Source organism: Anolis sagrei, chromosome 3, assembly GCF_037176765.1.
Source record: "Anolis sagrei isolate rAnoSag1 chromosome 3, rAnoSag1.mat, whole genome shotgun sequence".
Taxonomy (NCBI): domain Eukaryota; kingdom Metazoa; phylum Chordata; class Lepidosauria; order Squamata; family Dactyloidae; genus Anolis; species Anolis sagrei.
Genome location: NC_090023.1, coordinates 71311751 through 71328927, shown reverse-complemented (window position 1 = coordinate 71328927; position 17177 = coordinate 71311751). Strand labels below are relative to the sequence as shown.

Below are 17177 nucleotides of genomic sequence, written 5' to 3'. Positions count from 1 at the left end.
GAAATTTATAACAAAGACAAACTGTAGCACCTAAAGTCTCAAGGGATGTCATTTACTCTTTAGTAGTTATAGGAAAAAATGAGAGTTGGGAGAAATCAGCTCCTACAAAAACAGCCTTGTGGTTCTGTAGTCCCATAACTACACTTGCCCTACTTTTGATTTAGGGATTGGTAAATTTTGTTTTACAATTGTATTATATAGTGTTGTGTTTTTATTATTTCTTCCTTCCCCCATGTATGTATATACACATATATTGTATATGGTGAGCCTCTTAAAAGGATTTGGTGCTGCTTATTGTGTTACTTGTAAAACAGCACATATATTGTCGGTGATATAAACAAGGATAACAACAGGAACAACTTAGGTATAAAAAGCAAAATGTGGATGGGGCATGTAATGGGAACTATCAGTATTAAATACATAATACCTCATTTAAAGAAAATACTTTCAGCAACAATTAAAGAAGGAAGGCTTGAAGTGTATGTTCTTAATTCCATGTCTGCAAATCAACAATGTTCTAGAAAAGTAAGGTACATACACTACTTGTCATCAGAACAGTTTAGCCTGGCCAAGTTCTGTTATAAAGTCAAGGCTGTCAACTCTACAATGCTCTTTATCCTGTTTCCAGTTTAGCTTATGGAACTAGATCTAATTAGGAACAATTACCTTTCACTGACTGCAACACTAATAAGCTATTTCAGACCCAAAAGCTCATTGTGTAATTTATTATCTGGACCTCAGGAAGAAGTAGTCAAGAAACAAACCTACTTTCCTAAATAAAACAGTCAGTTCCAAACTAGAAGAGACATAACAAATAAATAATATACATATTAAAATATGCAAAACAAAGATTAAAAACAAGGTGTGAGTTTGAAACCCATGATTAAATGACTTAGTAGAAAGTGTTTTCTTGAAATTCTAGGTAAAATAAGCAGAATATTTGAAGATTAACTCCTCACTCTAAGGGCCCTTCCAGACAGGCCCTATATCCCAGGATCTGATCCCAGATTTTCTGCTTTAAAATGGATTATATGAGCCTGAACTGCCAAATAATCTGGGATAAACAGAAAACCTGGGATCAGATCCTGTGGGACAAGACACTGTGGGGCAAGACACTTCTTCAAGCAACTTGTTTAGCTGATCTCAAAACCCTTTTACCATTTTAAAACAGGGATGGGAATGCTGCAACCCTCTAGATGTTGTTAAACTACACCTATCAGCATTCCTTTCCACTGTCTATGCTAGTTAGAGCTGCTGAGAACCACAATTAAATAACATCAAAGTTGCAATGTATCAATTCCTACTTTAAAACAGTTTGTATCAGCATCTTGAATTGGACCCACAAATAAATGAAATCATGGCAGGTGAAAAATGAGAAAACGACTACTTTTAGCCAAAAAATATCCACTAATATAACACTATGTTTGTTCATACATATTTCTGGTTTAAAAACCATCACCTGCCATTGCCTTGTTTCAGGTGCATTATGCACAAATAATGCAGCACAACAAAAAATTTACAGGAATTATTTTTTTACAAAAATAGTATCATTTAGTAAAAAAATATCAGTTATTGTTCTCAGCAAAAGCCATTGAAATTAGAACAATTAATTTGACTACACCTTATTGAAAAAGTTGCATGTTAAAATGAAAAGAATTGAGATTTTAACAAGTGAAATGCAAAGTGAAAACTTTTAAAAAGTGAAATGCAAAGTGAAACCTTTGCGCTGATGATATGTTGTTTTGTTCAATCATGTAGTATTCAAACAATATTTGCTGTTCAACAATATGTTGAAATTGCTGTCAGTTGTCAAAGCAGAAAGTACAAATAAATAAAGAAAGTAAAAGTAACTCATATCACCAATACACTCAATCACATTGCATTGTGAGTCATTATCTTCAAGTCTGTCAACTGGATTTACCCTAGCACTCTCATAGTTTGTCCACACATCTATGGGCCTCACCAGATCCTATTAAAACAAGTAAGATGCACAGACACTAGTATTTCTGCCACTCATGCTCAGCAGATGCCACTCTTGTTATGCATTGTGTCAGATCTTCTGTAGTCACACTGGGCTCAGCCACAAGCCCTACAGCAATTAACCATACACCTCTATTCACAGGAACAGCATATTTAGGGGGAAAACTTCCATTGTACAGTATGACTTTGTATTACAATAACACAATGTTTATTTCACTAATACATTGCAGGTTTTGTACTACACTCAGCCTCCACATTTGGAGGTTTGACTATTGACATTGGATTATTTGCAGATTTGATTAAAATATTCTCTTTAGGAAAGTATAGGTCCTCCAGAGTTGGCCACTGGGTTGTGCTGGAGGACCCAGAGGTTCTTACAGTTTTTCACTTCCACAGAAGTTCTGTGCCTTTAACCCTAGCAAATCCAGAGGGCTGACTGTACTACAAAATGTACCAATAATCTCATTATTTATTCATTTGCCAGTATGGAAGAATACTTTCCAAACTCTTGAGGCAACCAAGGTAATAATTTTATTGCCCAGACATTTTAAGAAGATCACATTTTCTAGAGTTAAGCCAAAATTCTTTTCAGCAGGCAAATAATAGAGTCATTGAGTCAGAAAAGACCTCATGGGCCATCCAGCCCAAGTCCCTGCCAAGAAGCAGAAAAATTGCATTCAAAGCACCCTGACAGATGGCCATCCAGCCTCTGTTTAAAAGCCTCCAAAGAAGGAGCCTCCACCACAGTCCAGGGCAAAGAGTACCACTGCTGAACAGCTCTCACAGTCAGGAAGTTCTTCCTAATGTTCAGGTGGAATCTCCTTTCCTGTAGTTTGAAGCCATTGTTCCGCATCCTCCAGGGCAGCAGAAAACAAGCTTGCTCCCTCCTCCCTATGACTTCCCTTCACATATTTATACATGGCCCTCATCATGTCTCCTCTCAGCCTTCTCTTCTGAAGGCTAAACATGCCCAGCTCTTTAAGCCACTCCTCATACGGCTTGTTCTTCAGATCCTTGATTATTTTAGTCGCCCTCCTCTGGACACATTCCAGCTTGGCCATAACAAATTATTGTAGCATTCCTAGTTTGACTTTTTACCATGAAGTATTTGGCAAAAGGCATTGTCAGTGATTCCAGGCCTTTGGTCCTCAGGTGTTAATGGACTACATCTCCTATGACACACAGGCTCTAAAGCCAAAAATTGGGAATGGTAGGTGATGCAATCCAACAACATAAAGCGACCTTGCCTGAGAACCAATTCTATGGCAGTTTTTATTGTATTAAAGAATGTCATCAGATGGACTGATTTCAGGAGTGTTCCAGTATCTGTTGCTGTGATCCACATAAAGACAAAATACAGAAGAGCATATGAAATTCCCATTGATGTAATTTTTCTCAGTACATATGTCATATGTAAAATGTTGCCATCTTATTGTTTCCTGAAGTGTATGCTACTTTCTCTTAACAGAAATGAAAACTAGCTAATGAGAACTCTGTTTAAAGGATTTCCTAGCTCCCCTCGCTTACATTTCCTTTTGGAAAAGGGTTCTAATTGTTGAAATAGGTGTGGGATTCTCTACAAGTAAAACTGCACATTTTAGTAACACACACTGAAAAGTAAAGAAAATTTCTCATGTCTTGTGGGGAAATTATACATATGTGGAAAACACAATGATTATTTGTTATGGGATTGTGAAAAGCAGCACTAAAATAACATAGGACGAGAATACTGGTCTGAACACAGCCTAAGAAGATTAAGAGAATTTTAAAAAAACCCTACAGCAGATGGACTAATGGAATAGAAAAGCTGGTGGAATGGAAAGACTCTACAAATCTAATTCCTAGTCTTACAGCTACATACTATTTTACATCTATCAAAAAGCCCCTTTAAGTAACTCATCAAATGTCTATAGTCCCAACGTAGATAGGAAGGCACCAACTCCATTTTTAGCCATGATGGCAGATGCATTTGCATTCTGCAATTTGCAAGATCTTAAGACTTTTAAGAGCCCATTCCTCTCACAGTAAGATTCACTTGATTAAAACGAAGTTATTTTCTCTGCAGGTATAATTGGGCTCTAATTAACTACTCTTTAACGTTTATAGAAAACAAGGAAAATTAGTAAAAAGTTCAAAATGGTGTGTGTATGTGGTTTCAAGTCTCCTGTTAACGTATAGCAACTCCATAAATTGCCTTCATAGGCAAAAAATACACAGAGGTGGTTTTGTTAGTTCCTTCCTCTGAGATATAACCCACATAATGTGATATCTCTTGACTGTCTCCCATCCAAGTACTGACCACAGCTGACCCAGTTTATCTTCCAAGAACAAACAGAATCTAGTGCCCTAATTGCACTTAATATAGAAAAAATAAAGAAAAATACGAATTCCAGCAATCAAAAAGGACATCACATATTTCAAGAGGCACATGTCAAGAAAATAAATTTATCAGCATAGGATTATTTTGAAAGCATCTAATGAACAGCTTCTCATAGTAAAAAAAAACCCCTCAGGCTGTTAATAAACATTAATTCTACAGTTTTACAAATAAATTATTCTTTTTAAAGGTCAAAGGTTTACAGTTATTGGGTATGCATTCAAAAAGGTAACACTGACCCTATAAGCAGGCATGTAGCCGGGGGAGGGGGGGGGGCTTGAGGGGCTTCAGGCCCCCCCCCCCAAATTCTCATGGTGGTTCGCGAAAAGGCCTTACTGGTGCATAATTTAAACTGTTATGTTTATTAATATCATGATCTGATCACCATACTCAATATATCCCATATGCATGGGGGTATTGGGGTAACAATACAAAAGGTTTGCTAGGGTAGACCCTCTTTCACTCAGACTCAGTCTAGCTACGGGCCTGCCTATAAGTTTACCATATTAACATCAAAGATTTCCCATGTCACATGCCTGCTTTAGTTCCTAGTTCTACTTCTCTATTTTGGACTAAATTTAGCAGGCTAACAGACTACCAGTTATGATACAGGAGACAGATCTTGCAATGTGTTTCCTCATAGAGGTAAGATCAGAACGTAAGTTGCTATTTTTTCCCCATAACATTAAAAGCAGTACTTTCAGCCATCAGTTGAAGACAAATCTTTAGCTCCTGATTCATTTTCCTACAACTAAAGAGCCTTTTTAAATGCTGGTTTTAGAAGTCACTTTTATTTAAGATTTCTCTTCTTCTCTATCCACTCAGATGGAGCCTAAAAGCTATACATAAGTCCAGTTCAAAGAACAAGACAAAGGTTATGCTGCAAACAGAAATAAAAGAAATTAGAAACCAATCAACAATTAAATTCTCCAGTATAAGCATGGGGAATTTCTATGTGTAGAATCTGATAGCTTTGTGAACATTCCCTCCTTAATCAAAGCTATCAGAAGTTTTATTTTATGACTTCTTCTTTTTTGTATTATAATACATACCAGAACCTGCTCATCATCAGCCTGATGAAGAGTAAACCAGAGACCACCAATTACAATGTAGTCTGAGCCCTGCCACTTGCACAATAGGGGACCTCCTTACAGCGGCACCAGAGGCATCCCAAGTGGCCAGCTACTGGTCAAAGGACATTTAATATAATGCCAAGTATTAAACATTTGTGTTTTTCAAATACATTACAACTGTACCTTGATTCGCTTCTGATACAATCAATAAAAACTCACCCAAACCTATTTTGTATTGTTAAAAAATGGTATTTTAAAATTATGAAAAAGCAACCACCAACCTTGTTAAGTTTACCAAGAGAAGATATAAGATCTGCCCATTCACTTGAAGATTCAAAGTTCCTCAAAGCTTTGTCAATTGCTGAAGAATAATTTCTGTATCGATAATCACCATGCAGTTCCTGTTCCTCTGGGTCCATTTTAATTTTTCATTGCCCAAACCTTCTTGGGAAACTAAAAGAAAACATAAAGAAGCAAGTGGTAAGAATTCCAAAGACACTTGATATACTGGATGGATTATTTCTCAGAAATCTTTGCAAATAGAGACAGTCCCCAAATTATGAAAAAGATAGATTCTGTAGGTTTGTTCTTAAGTTGAATTTGTATTGAAGTGTAACTCTAACACACACACACACACACACACAAGCTTTGGATGGCACAGAGAAGGATTAACACTCCTGTGGTGTTTGTTTTTCTGTTTGTGCTCCTGTTCAGAAGATTTCACCTCATTTTCTGTCCCTGTGATAACTGGATTTTGAAAAAAAAATGGCTTGTTGTGGAAACAAAGATTGCTGAGAAAGCTTCAGTGGAAACTCCTTTTCCCCATAATAACTCTTCCAAGAGTGAATTTCCCTTCTGAGGGGTAGATTCCTCTCACTTCCTGTTGTCTCACTCCTGTTATTAAATATGAGTTGTTTGTAAGTCAGATGTTTGTAACTCAGGGACTGTTTGCACAGCCAAGGAGACAGCAAAAGCAAAATTAAAAATAAGTTATTTTTATTAATTTCCATTAAATTCAAGCTCCACAAAATAAACCCATCCCATTAATGTCGTTGCATGTCTTCAAATTGTAATTTTAAGGTATGGACTGTGGGACAGATGTGGCCCTCCAAGGTCATTTACCCACCCCCTGCCCTAAACTTTAGACTTAGGATCACCCTAAGTCTGAGATGACTTGAAGGCACACAATCCAAATTAACTAGACTATCTCATCAGCCAATTTCAAGGCCACACTTCCCACTGAAATACTGGGAAGTTTATGTTGGCTAAACTTGTTTTTAATTTTAAATAATGTATTGTTCTTTCATGGTTTTTTTAAAACCACAAATAAGATATGTGAAGTGTGCATAGGAATTCGCTCGTGTTTTTTTAAAACTATTGTCCAGGCTCCCCAAAAACTGGGGGACCTTGAACCAGTTTTTTAAAACTATTGTCCAGGCTCCCCAAAAACTGGGGGACCTTGAACCAGCTCTCAGCTAAAAAGGTTTGAGGACCCCTGTACTATCTTCTAGTAAAAACAAGTCAACAGAAGCTGCATATAAAATCTTGAATGTAATATTCCAAGTATCATATATTTAACATTTAAAAACTGTAACATTATTTGGAAATCCATTATATTATATTAAAGCTACTAAATGTAGAAATCATAAAAGTCAGTGTAAAAACATTTTGAATCCCTTAAACGTTGCAACAGCTGCTGAGTAGAGTCTAGTGGTGTTCTTCTCCAGTAAGTCAAAAGATTTTCCCTACCATAGTTCCCTTTATGGTATTCCTGCCTGCATAAGTAAACAGTTGGAAGAAAATGTACTCTTGACCTTCATTTTAATGGACTTGAGTTGAAGCCTAAATAAACTCGCTTTCACTTATTGAAAACCTATACATCACCAGCAGACCAATAATGGCATAATTTTATTTGCTTAAATTTAGCAATTGCAGAGATACTACTCAAGTATAAATCAACTGTGTGTGCAAGTGGAACTTCCTTCCAAGGGAGACCAGGATGGCCCCATCCCTGCTGGCCTTCCACAAGCAAGTCAAGACCTTTTTCTGCCAACAGGCATTTGGGGAAGGATAAAGGGGTAGACTTTGAGGAAATTGAGAAGGATTGAGTGTGTGTGTGTGTGTGTGTGTGGGGGGGGGTATGAGTAATAAAGGCCATTTTAAGTGTATTTATTGTATTTTAATTAACTTTTACTTTTGTGTTGCACTTTTAAAACTTGTATAGTATGGGAATGTTAGTCACCCGGAGTCTCCCACTGGAAGAAAGGTGGAATATTATTATTATTATTATTATTAATAATAATAATAATAAAGCTATTGGTAGGTTTTGGGGCAAAAGTATGGATTGTGATATGACCTGTGGACAAGTCGAGGGTCATTCCAAGGAGAAGAGAAAGCACTAATGCTTCCTCAAGTCCTATTGGGGTGAGCTAGATCTTGCTTTTCACCATTCTCCTCAGAAAAGGAGCTGTTTCTTTTTTATATAATAGTTATGGCATGGTAATCACACTGACCTGTGAATAAGTCTAGCCAATTTTGGGGAGCTGATTTTTTGACAGAAATGTCTAGACTTATACAGGAGTATATTTGGTATTTCAGCAACCTACTGGCCAATAAATTATAATTACCATACTTTAATTTATGGAGGAACATGCCAACAGGAATTGAGTTCCTCTAACCTTTATGATCAAGTTAATAATCAACTCTTAATGAAACCAAAAGATAATGTAAATGTGAGAGACTGCTTTCTTAGATCAAGAGACTGCAGTTGTTAAATCCCAAAGTCAGAACCGTCCAGGCCACAGTATTTCTAATTTCTATGAACATGGTAAAATAAAGAAAACTGACAGGAAGGAAATCAACTCATTTGTGATATGGTGCTGGAAAAGTTTTCTACAGATACTATGGACTGCTGAAAAGACAAATGAATAAGTTAAGAGTAAATGAAACCTGAACTCTTACTAGATATGAAGATAACTAAATGGAAGCTCTTGCACTTTTGAAATGACATAATTCACTGGAGAAATGATAATGTTTGGCAAATGAGAAGCAGTAGGAAAAGGGGAGACTATGCTGCATGTGGAGTGATTCAAGCTATGGCCATGAGTTTACAAGACTTGAGCACAACAGTTGATGACCAGGGCTCTTGAAGTTTTCTCATCCATAGGGTCACCGTAAGTTGAAAACAACTTCATAACACAGAGCAGAACAACAACAAGCATGTGTGACTGAATATAGTATAAAGCACATATCAATCTAATAGAGGCATTCATCACTATCCTTGAGTCCCCTTCGGGGTTGAGAAAGGTGGGATATAGTAAATAAATAAATAAATATCACTATCTTCCTTAGTAGCCTTGTGAGGATAGGAAATGTCAATTCTGGGTCTTCAGAAGCCACCTGAAAATGCCAGTCATCCCCCAAAACAATCTGAAGATTGGGAAGGAAATAAGTAATTATCCAGCTAGAGAATATAGGTTTCAGGAAATTATTGAACTGGCACAGATCCAGGCAAATCTGGATCTACTGGTTAATTTCTGTGGGCTTTTTAAAAAGTAGATTAGCTGCAAAGGATTTCTGACTCATGATATTTAACAATAATAGCAACAACATTACTCCCTCACCACCCTAAAGTATATTGCTGAAATAAGGAAAAATATGGAGCAGATTTTATATGGAAGTTCTATGAGCTCTATTCAGTTCTGGTAGTCAGAACAAATTCCTGGTGTCTGAATTATTTCACATATTAAGAATCCTTCAGGATCAAACATTTTGCTCCTAACATTAACCAACCAGAAGTATATAAGAAGCCCACAGGCAGGATACAGAATCATAAGAGTTGGAAGATATCACACAGGCAATCCAGCCCAATCCTCTGCCATGCAGAAAAATACAATCAAAGTACTCATGACAGATTGCCACCCAGACTGTGCTTAAATCTCCAGAGAAGGAAACTCCACCATGTTCCGAGACAGCATATTCCACTACGGAATGGTTCTTACCATCAGGAAGTTCTTCTTAATGTGTAGGTGGAATCTCTTTTCCTGCAATTTGAATCCATTGCTCCATGTCCTACTCTCTATTATTATTATTATTATTATTATTATTATTAAACTTTATTTGTACCCCGCTAGCATCTCCCGAAGGACTCGAGGCGGCTTACAAAAGCCAAGGCCTCAACATAACAACAACAAACAATAACAATGCAAGCAAATTAAAAACATAAGCAATAACACAACAAAACATTACACTATTACACAATAAAATCAGGGCTGGGCCAATGATGGGTACAGGTTAAAAGTGCTGGGTGTGTGAGGTGGTATGTTGGAGTTCTGGGCAAGTGCAATGTGCAGAGAGTATTAAACTCTAATAAAGTGCTTCTGGGACAGAGTGCTGGAGGTTATCCTATTGTGCAAAGGCACATCGGAATAACCAAATCTTCAAATTCTTCCTAAAGACTGCCAACGTGGGTGCTAATCTAATGTCTTTGGGGAGGGTGTTCCAAAGTTGGGGGCAACCACAGAGAAGGCCCTGTCCCTCGTCCCCACCAAACGCGCCTGCGGTGCAGGTGGGATTGTGAGCAGGGCCTCTCCGGATGAACGAAGTGAGTGCGTGGGTTCGTAGACAGAGATGCGGTCATGCAGGTAGGCAGGTCCCAAACCGTTTAGGGCTTCGTAGGTAAGCACCTGCACCTTGAATTGGGCTCGGTAGGTAAATGGCAGCCAATGGAGCTCCTTAAACAGGAGGGTTGACCTCTCTCTGTAAGGAGCGCCAGTTAACATCCTGGCCGCCACCCGTTGAACCAGTTGGAATTTCTGAGCCGTTTTCAAGGGCAGCCCCACGTAGAGCGCATTACAGTAATCCAATCGAGAGGTGACCAAGGCATGGACCATCACGGCCAAATCAACCTTTGCGAGGTACGGTCGCAGCTGGCGCACAAGTCTTAGCTGTGCAAAAGCCCTCCCGGACTCCGCCGACGCCTGAGCCTCAAGCGTAAGTGATGAATCCAGGAGGACACCCAAACTGCGGACCTGTGACTTCAGGGGGAGTGTAACCCCACCCAGCACAGGTTGCCACCCTATACCCCGATCCAGTTTACGATTGACCAGGAGGACCTCTGTCTTGTCGGGATTGATCTTCAGCTTGCTCTTCCTCATCCAGATAGCGACAGCGGCCAGGCACTCATCCAGCACTCGAGGGGCCTCCTTGGAATTAGGTGGAAATGAGTAGTAGAGTTGTGTGTCATCTGCGTAGAGATGGCACCTAACTCCAAAACTCTGGATGACCTCTCCCAGCGGTTTCATGTAGATGTTAAAAAGCATGGGAGACAGAATAGAGCCTTGCGGGACCCCACAGGTCAAAGGCCAGGGGTCCAAGCAGGCGTCTCCCAGCTTCACCATCTGGGATCGACCCTCCAGGAAGGACCGAAGCCACGACAGAACCGTGCCCCCGAGACCCATCCCAGCAGGGGTCCTCAAACTTTTTAAACAGAAGGCCTGTCCACACTCCCTCAGACAGTTGAGGGACCAGACTATAGGTCAGGGGTCCACAAACATTTTAAACAGAGGGCCAGGTCAAAGTCCCTCAAACTGTTGGAGGGCCGCATTATAATTTGAAAATAATGAATGAATTCCTATGCACAATGCACATATCTTATTTTTAGTGCATAACACTTAAAAATACAATAATTAAAATGAAGAACAATTTTAACAAATATAAAGTTATTCGTATTTCAATGGGAAGTGTGGGCCTGCTTTTGGCTGATGAGATAGCATTGTTGTTGTTGTTGTTGTGTTCTTTCAAGTCGTTTCACACTTAGGTTGACCCTGAGCGAGGGACGGGTAAATGACCTTGGAGGGCCGTATTTGGCCCCCGGGCCTTAGTTTGAGGACCCCTCCTATAGGTTGTTGTTGTTGTTGTTGTTGTTGTTGTTGTTGTTGTTTCAGACTTAGGATGACCCTAAGGCAACCCTATCACATAGTTTTCTTGTCAAGATTTATTCAAAAGGGATTTGCCTTTGTCTTTAACTGAGGCTGAGAAAGTATGACTTGCCTAAAGTCACCCAGTAGATTCACAGCCACAGTCTGAGGTTCACCACAACACCATGCTTTCTGAATTCCATCCCTCTATTTCTTATCTTCCTTTATTTTTTCCTTTCCCCTTCCATCTCTTTTTCCTGCCTCTCTTTCTTTCAAGGCAGTGGTAGTGGGGAGTCTAACGTTTAGGGAGGGGTCTGGGAAAAGACCTTATGAGCCAGACCCAGCCCACAAGCCACAATTCAAGAACCCCTGCTCTAGAGCAACAGGAAACAAGCTTGTTTCTGCCTTAATATGGCATCCTTTCAAATATTTAAACAAAGCTATAATATCCCCTCTCAGCCATTTTTTCTCTGTGCTGTATATATCAGTTTCCTTAGGCATTCATCACAGGACTTTATTTTCAAATCTTTGATCATATTGGTGGCCATCTCTGGATACATACTATCTTGGCAATATCCTTCTTGAATGGTGGTGAACATACAGTAGAGTCTAGCTCATCCAACATAAGTGGGCTGGCAGAACGTTGGAAAAGCAAAAATGTCGGATAATAAGGAGGGAGACTGTGTTGGATAATACAGAACATTGGATGAGCGAAGAGTGGATAAGGAAGACTCTACTGTAGTATTCCAGGTGAGATCTGACCAAGGTGCAATAGAGTGGGGCTACTATTTCCCTTGATCTGGACTCTATACACCTATTGATGCAGCCTAGAATTGCTATGAATGCTATACTATCATCCTGTTAATACTACACAGCAACTGTTAGTGAGAGGTATACGGATTCTGATACTTGACGCAATAGATAGCATGAGTAGTAACAATTGACAACTTTACCTTCCTAGGAAGTACATATTCTAAATTGAAATTAGCCTGATCTGGTGTACAGTGTTTGCTGAATCTGAGCCCCCTTCCACATAGCTGAATAAAATCCCACATTATCTGCTTTGAATTGGAATATATGGCAGCATGGACTCAGATAACCCAGTTCAGAGCAAATATTGTGGGATTCAAGGATATACGGCTATGTGGAAGGGCCCTTAGATTCTTGTGAAAACCAAAGCACATCCTGCAAGATCATTCTTTCTCTGAAGGACTCTGTCTTTGCATTTACCTTCAAGTTGCCTGTTGACTGATGTTGACCACATTAACTTCACAAGGTTTTCTTAGGCAAGGGATACCCGGGGCCCTGCCACACAGCCATATAACCCAGAATATCAAGGCAAAAAAAATCCCACAATATCTGCTTTGAACTGGGTTATCAGAGTCCACACTGCCATATATTCCAGTTCAAAGCCAGAGAATATGGGATTTTATTCAGCTGTGTGGAAGGGGCCTCAGATATTTTTTCCCCAGTTCCTTCTTCTGAAACAACTACAAATATCTCCCAACAAGCAGGCTGAAGAGATCCTGGTAAAGGGCTAAATGGAAAGGCAATCCCTCAAACTATGAGAAGACACGTATGGTACAATGCTGGGATTTACTCTAAACCCAGATTAAATGTCTGGCAGTGATGGATTTCTTTGTGTACCTAGGTGGGCCTTTTGTGTCCTCTAAACTTGAATGATTTATCCTGCATATATTTCCTTAACCATTACAAGCAAATGAAAAACATACATCAGTCGCAGTTTCTTGAATCTAGACATACTACAGCAAGGAGAATTGCACATGCTAGAATTCTCCCTTATGGAAATAAATGCACAGAAACAACATAAATTGTAAACTAGCAATGCCAATTTCTCCAGACCACTACATACTGAGTACTTCTATAGACAGTTGTCCAACTCTGAAAACAAACATGAAACAGGAGTATCAGGGGCTTCTTCTAGATCAGGCATGGGCAAACTTCGGCCCTCCTACCGACTGTTAGGAATTGTGGGAGTTGAACTCCAAAACACCTGGAGGGCCAAAGCTTGCCCATGCCTCCTCTAGATAAATATAAAAGAGAGAAGCAGGAAATGAAATATTCTACTTCAAAATAAAAGATAACTCTACAGCTATTTTTAAAACTCAGGATTAGGCCAATGCTCGTGAGAAACAGACAACATAATATTCACTGTTTTACTATGACACAACTTCAGTGTGACACTACTGTAACACATTTTCCCTGACCTCTCTGCTCCATTTTGCTTACTGACAAGCAAAGACTGCAGTATGTGGCAGTGATGCATTCATTACTCTGCAGAAGTCAAACCAGTTCCAGTGAGCTTGTTTACTGGGGCTGAAAGCCGAACTCCCTCCCAGGTCACCGAGACATTTCCTCTTTCCTACCTTCCCTTCATTTCTGTTGTACCAAACTACTGAGGCATATAAGGTGTGCAAATACAGCAAGGCGGAGAACGACAGCTCTCCCTGTGTGCGGCATCACCTTCTCCGCCTTTGTCAGCCTACTGCTCCTACATCACAAACACAACCAACAGCTGTTACACTGTGGTATCTCCTTCCCTGCTGAAACAACACCCTGCGATAGAGCACTTTAGGGCAGGATAGAAACAGCAGAATCTCAGAAATACACAAGCAAAACACACACATATATATTATGCACAAACATGTATACATACGACTGGAGCTAAGGATGAATCAAGCCAACACTCTACCTACCAAGCAGCCCTCTTGTCAGAAAAAGCCATGAGAAAATACCTTGGGAGAGTCAACTTAGCTGTCAGGTCACTGTTTAGAGCTACAACTCCCATAATCCCCAACCATTAGCCAAGTTATCTGGGGCTGGTGGGAGCTTTTGTCCCAAACACCTAAAGCAATGGTTTCCAACCTTTTTTTGACCAGGGACCACTCTCCAATGTTAGTACCAAAGGGGTTACGAATCAGTTTTTGGTCAACTTTAGATTCGGGTTGGTTATTTAGGGTGCTGATTCAGATAGACCACATCAGCTCTAGTTTCTGATACAGAACATATGCCATCCAGTACTTGCCATCTGCTTGCCCACAGAAAACCACATCTATGAGGTAAGAATCTACAGCTAATGTGGTAGCAGTAATCTTTTGTAGGTAGTCAACCTCTCCCATCCCAACATCCCTGTTGCCTCAGCACTATAAGAGGGCTTCTCGAGCCCAGTTGCTCTCGTTGCCGTGTGGCTTTGAGGCAACGGTGTAGTAATTGTGAGGCCGCAGACCATACTTTCATTCTTGCGGACCACTGGTGGTTCACAGACCATAGGTTGGGATCCACTGGTGTAAAGGATGCCGCCATCAATCATCCAGCATCACTGATGGTCAGGGCTTATGGGAGTTGCATCCCTTCAAATCTGTAGGGCAGCTAGGGCTGCATTTACACTGTAGAATTAATGTGGTATGACACCACTGGAACCCTAAATGGCTCTAGCCCAACTAACCTGTTCGAACATATCTCTCCTTATGAACCATCTAGGACTTTATTATCATCTGGGGAGACCCTGCTCTCGAACCTGCCTTCTTCGCAGATGCGTCTGGCGGGGATGAGACAGGCCCTTCTCAGTGGTGGCCCCTCGGCTGTGGAACATCCTCCCTAGGGAGATTAGATCGGCCCCCTCCCTTTTGACATTTTGTAAACACGTCAAAACCTGGCTTTTTCAGCAAGCTTTTTGGAAATGCAGTGTAACTGGTAAATATAGAACTAATGGACAATGTGTTGCTGATTTAGTAAGGAGACGCTGATAATAATAATTATTTGGTTTTATATGGTTTTTATATTATATGCTAATATTTTAATTGCATTCTATGTTGTTGGGGCATCGAATTGCTGCTGACTGGAAATCGCCTTGTGTCACCTTTGGGCTGAGAAAGGCAGTATACAAATATGGTAAATAAATAAATAAACTGCAATGGAATCCTGGAATTCGTAATTTCTTCATTGGCAGAGAAGGCAAAGGACCTGACAAAACTACAGCTCCCATGGGTTCAGAGCATTGAACCATGACCACCAAAGAGGTCTCAAACTGCATTCATTCTACAGTGTGGATGTAGCCTAGGTGGCTTCAGAAGGGGAGAGAGGGTGGCTTCTGTTCTGATTTCTGAATTCCTCTGCCCAGGTCTTCTGATGTCACCTGAGAGAATGAGAAGGGAGCAACTAGGAGGCACTGCATCCTAGCCTTCCTCAGCCCACCCATCCCTCCATCTTCCTTGCTCACCACCTGAAGAAAAAGGTGAAGGCGGATCTCGGGGCTGCTCCTTCCAAGCGGGAAGGCAATGCAGAAGCAGCCTCCTCCTCCTCCTCCTCCTCCTCCTGACTGTTGCTTCTGCTGCTTCTCCTGCTGCTGCTGCTGCGGCGACGTGTCCCGGGCTGGGAGGGTCCCAAGCAGAACCCTGGAGGGGAGGGAGGAGGAAGCGGAGGATGGAACAGCTCCCCGATCCTCCCTCCGGCAGACAGATGGGGACGTACCACTTCCAGGCGCAGGGGGGAGTAGTCGTTTGAGCGGTGTTAAGCAAGCGCTAAACCCAATTGGCTAGGACTTGGGGCTCATCCCAGCGAAGAAATTCCTTTCTTCTACAGACTCAAGGGGCTTGCGACTGGTGTCAGTCACAGAGACACACCCATACCCCCTTTCGAGTTGGTACGTCCCAACTCGGGTCTGCGGGCGCCTCTCGGGTTCCCCCTGCCGGCCATCGCGGGCAACGCCGCCAAAGGGTAGGGTTTGTTCTGGTGGAGCTGCGGTAAAAGCTTTGTTATCGGAAACGTCAACTTGTATGTAATTAAATGCAAGGCTTAATTGGCGTGTTCATGGCTGATGTGGATGACCATCGCAGTGGGTGGGAATAGCTCATGGAAATCGAGCATGTAAATAAACAATTAGGATTCTGTGCCTTTGGTGACATTGCCAACATATAGACAATAAATATCATACACATTGAGAACTAGCAACTCCCAAGAAAAACAGCATGGGATGGGGAGAGCGCTCAGAGTGCTTGCATTCTCCTTTGTGTAGCCTTCCATCACTGGTCCGAGATGGAAAATGGTGTTGGAGGAAGAGCGATTTGATACTTTTGTTTAGAAAGTTATATATCAATATATATATATCAATATGGAGAGCCAGCAAAGTATGATTTGGGCATTGGACTATCGTTCTGGAGACCAGGGTTCAGTTCCCTATTTGGATATGGAAATCCATTGGGTGACCTTGGACAAGTCACACACTTTCAGCCCCAGAAAACTCTGTCATAGGTTTGGTTTAGAATTATCATAAACTGGAATGGCCTTGAAGGCACACAACAACAACACTAAATCAGTGCATGTAACATAGTACAGTAGAGTCTCGCTTATCCAACATAAATGAGTAGGCAGAACATTGGATAAGTGAAAATTTTGGATAATAAGGAGGGATTAAGGAAAAGCCTATTAAACATCAAATTACATTATGATTTTACAAATTAAGCACCAAAACATCATGTTTTACAACAAATTGACAGAAAAAACAGTTCAATGCATGGTATTGTTATGTAGTAATTACTGTATTTATGAATGTAGCAATGTATTGAAACAACTGTGGATCTGGGTGGGAAGCAGATTGCGATGGATAATACAGAATGTTGGATGAGCAAAGGTTGGATAAGCGAGACTCTACTGTATATACAATATACAGCCTTGTGTTTTAGATGGTAGTGTGTTAGTCTTTCCCTGCCCTCCCATATGCTCCTTTTTCTTCTTTTATTTCCTAGCCCTCCTTTGTTTCCATTAAACACCAACTCTCCCAACTTAGTGCCATGTTTTCATGTGATAATA

General features: G+C 40.6%; 1 protein-coding gene across 5 annotated transcripts in view; it reads right to left on the bottom strand.

The window, feature by feature from the left end:
• The window catches only part of DOP1B (DOP1 leucine zipper like protein B), an 80313-nt gene extending 64473 nt beyond the window's left edge, over window positions 1-15840 (bottom strand). For 4 of the 5 annotated variants that reach the window (XM_060770354.2, XM_060770357.2, XM_060770356.2 and 1 more), the window contains exons 1-2: window positions 15589-15840; window positions 5712-5883 (exon numbers count right to left, since the gene is read on the bottom strand). In XM_060770354.2, coding sequence (XP_060626337.2) covers window positions 5712-5849 — 138 coding nt within the window. In that variant the 5' untranslated portion in view covers window positions 5850-5883; window positions 15589-15840. The remainder of the gene's footprint in view (window positions 1-5711; window positions 5884-15588) is intronic. The other variant, XM_060770355.2, reaches the window with a different exon arrangement.
• Window positions 15841-17177: the final 1337 nt, after the last annotated feature.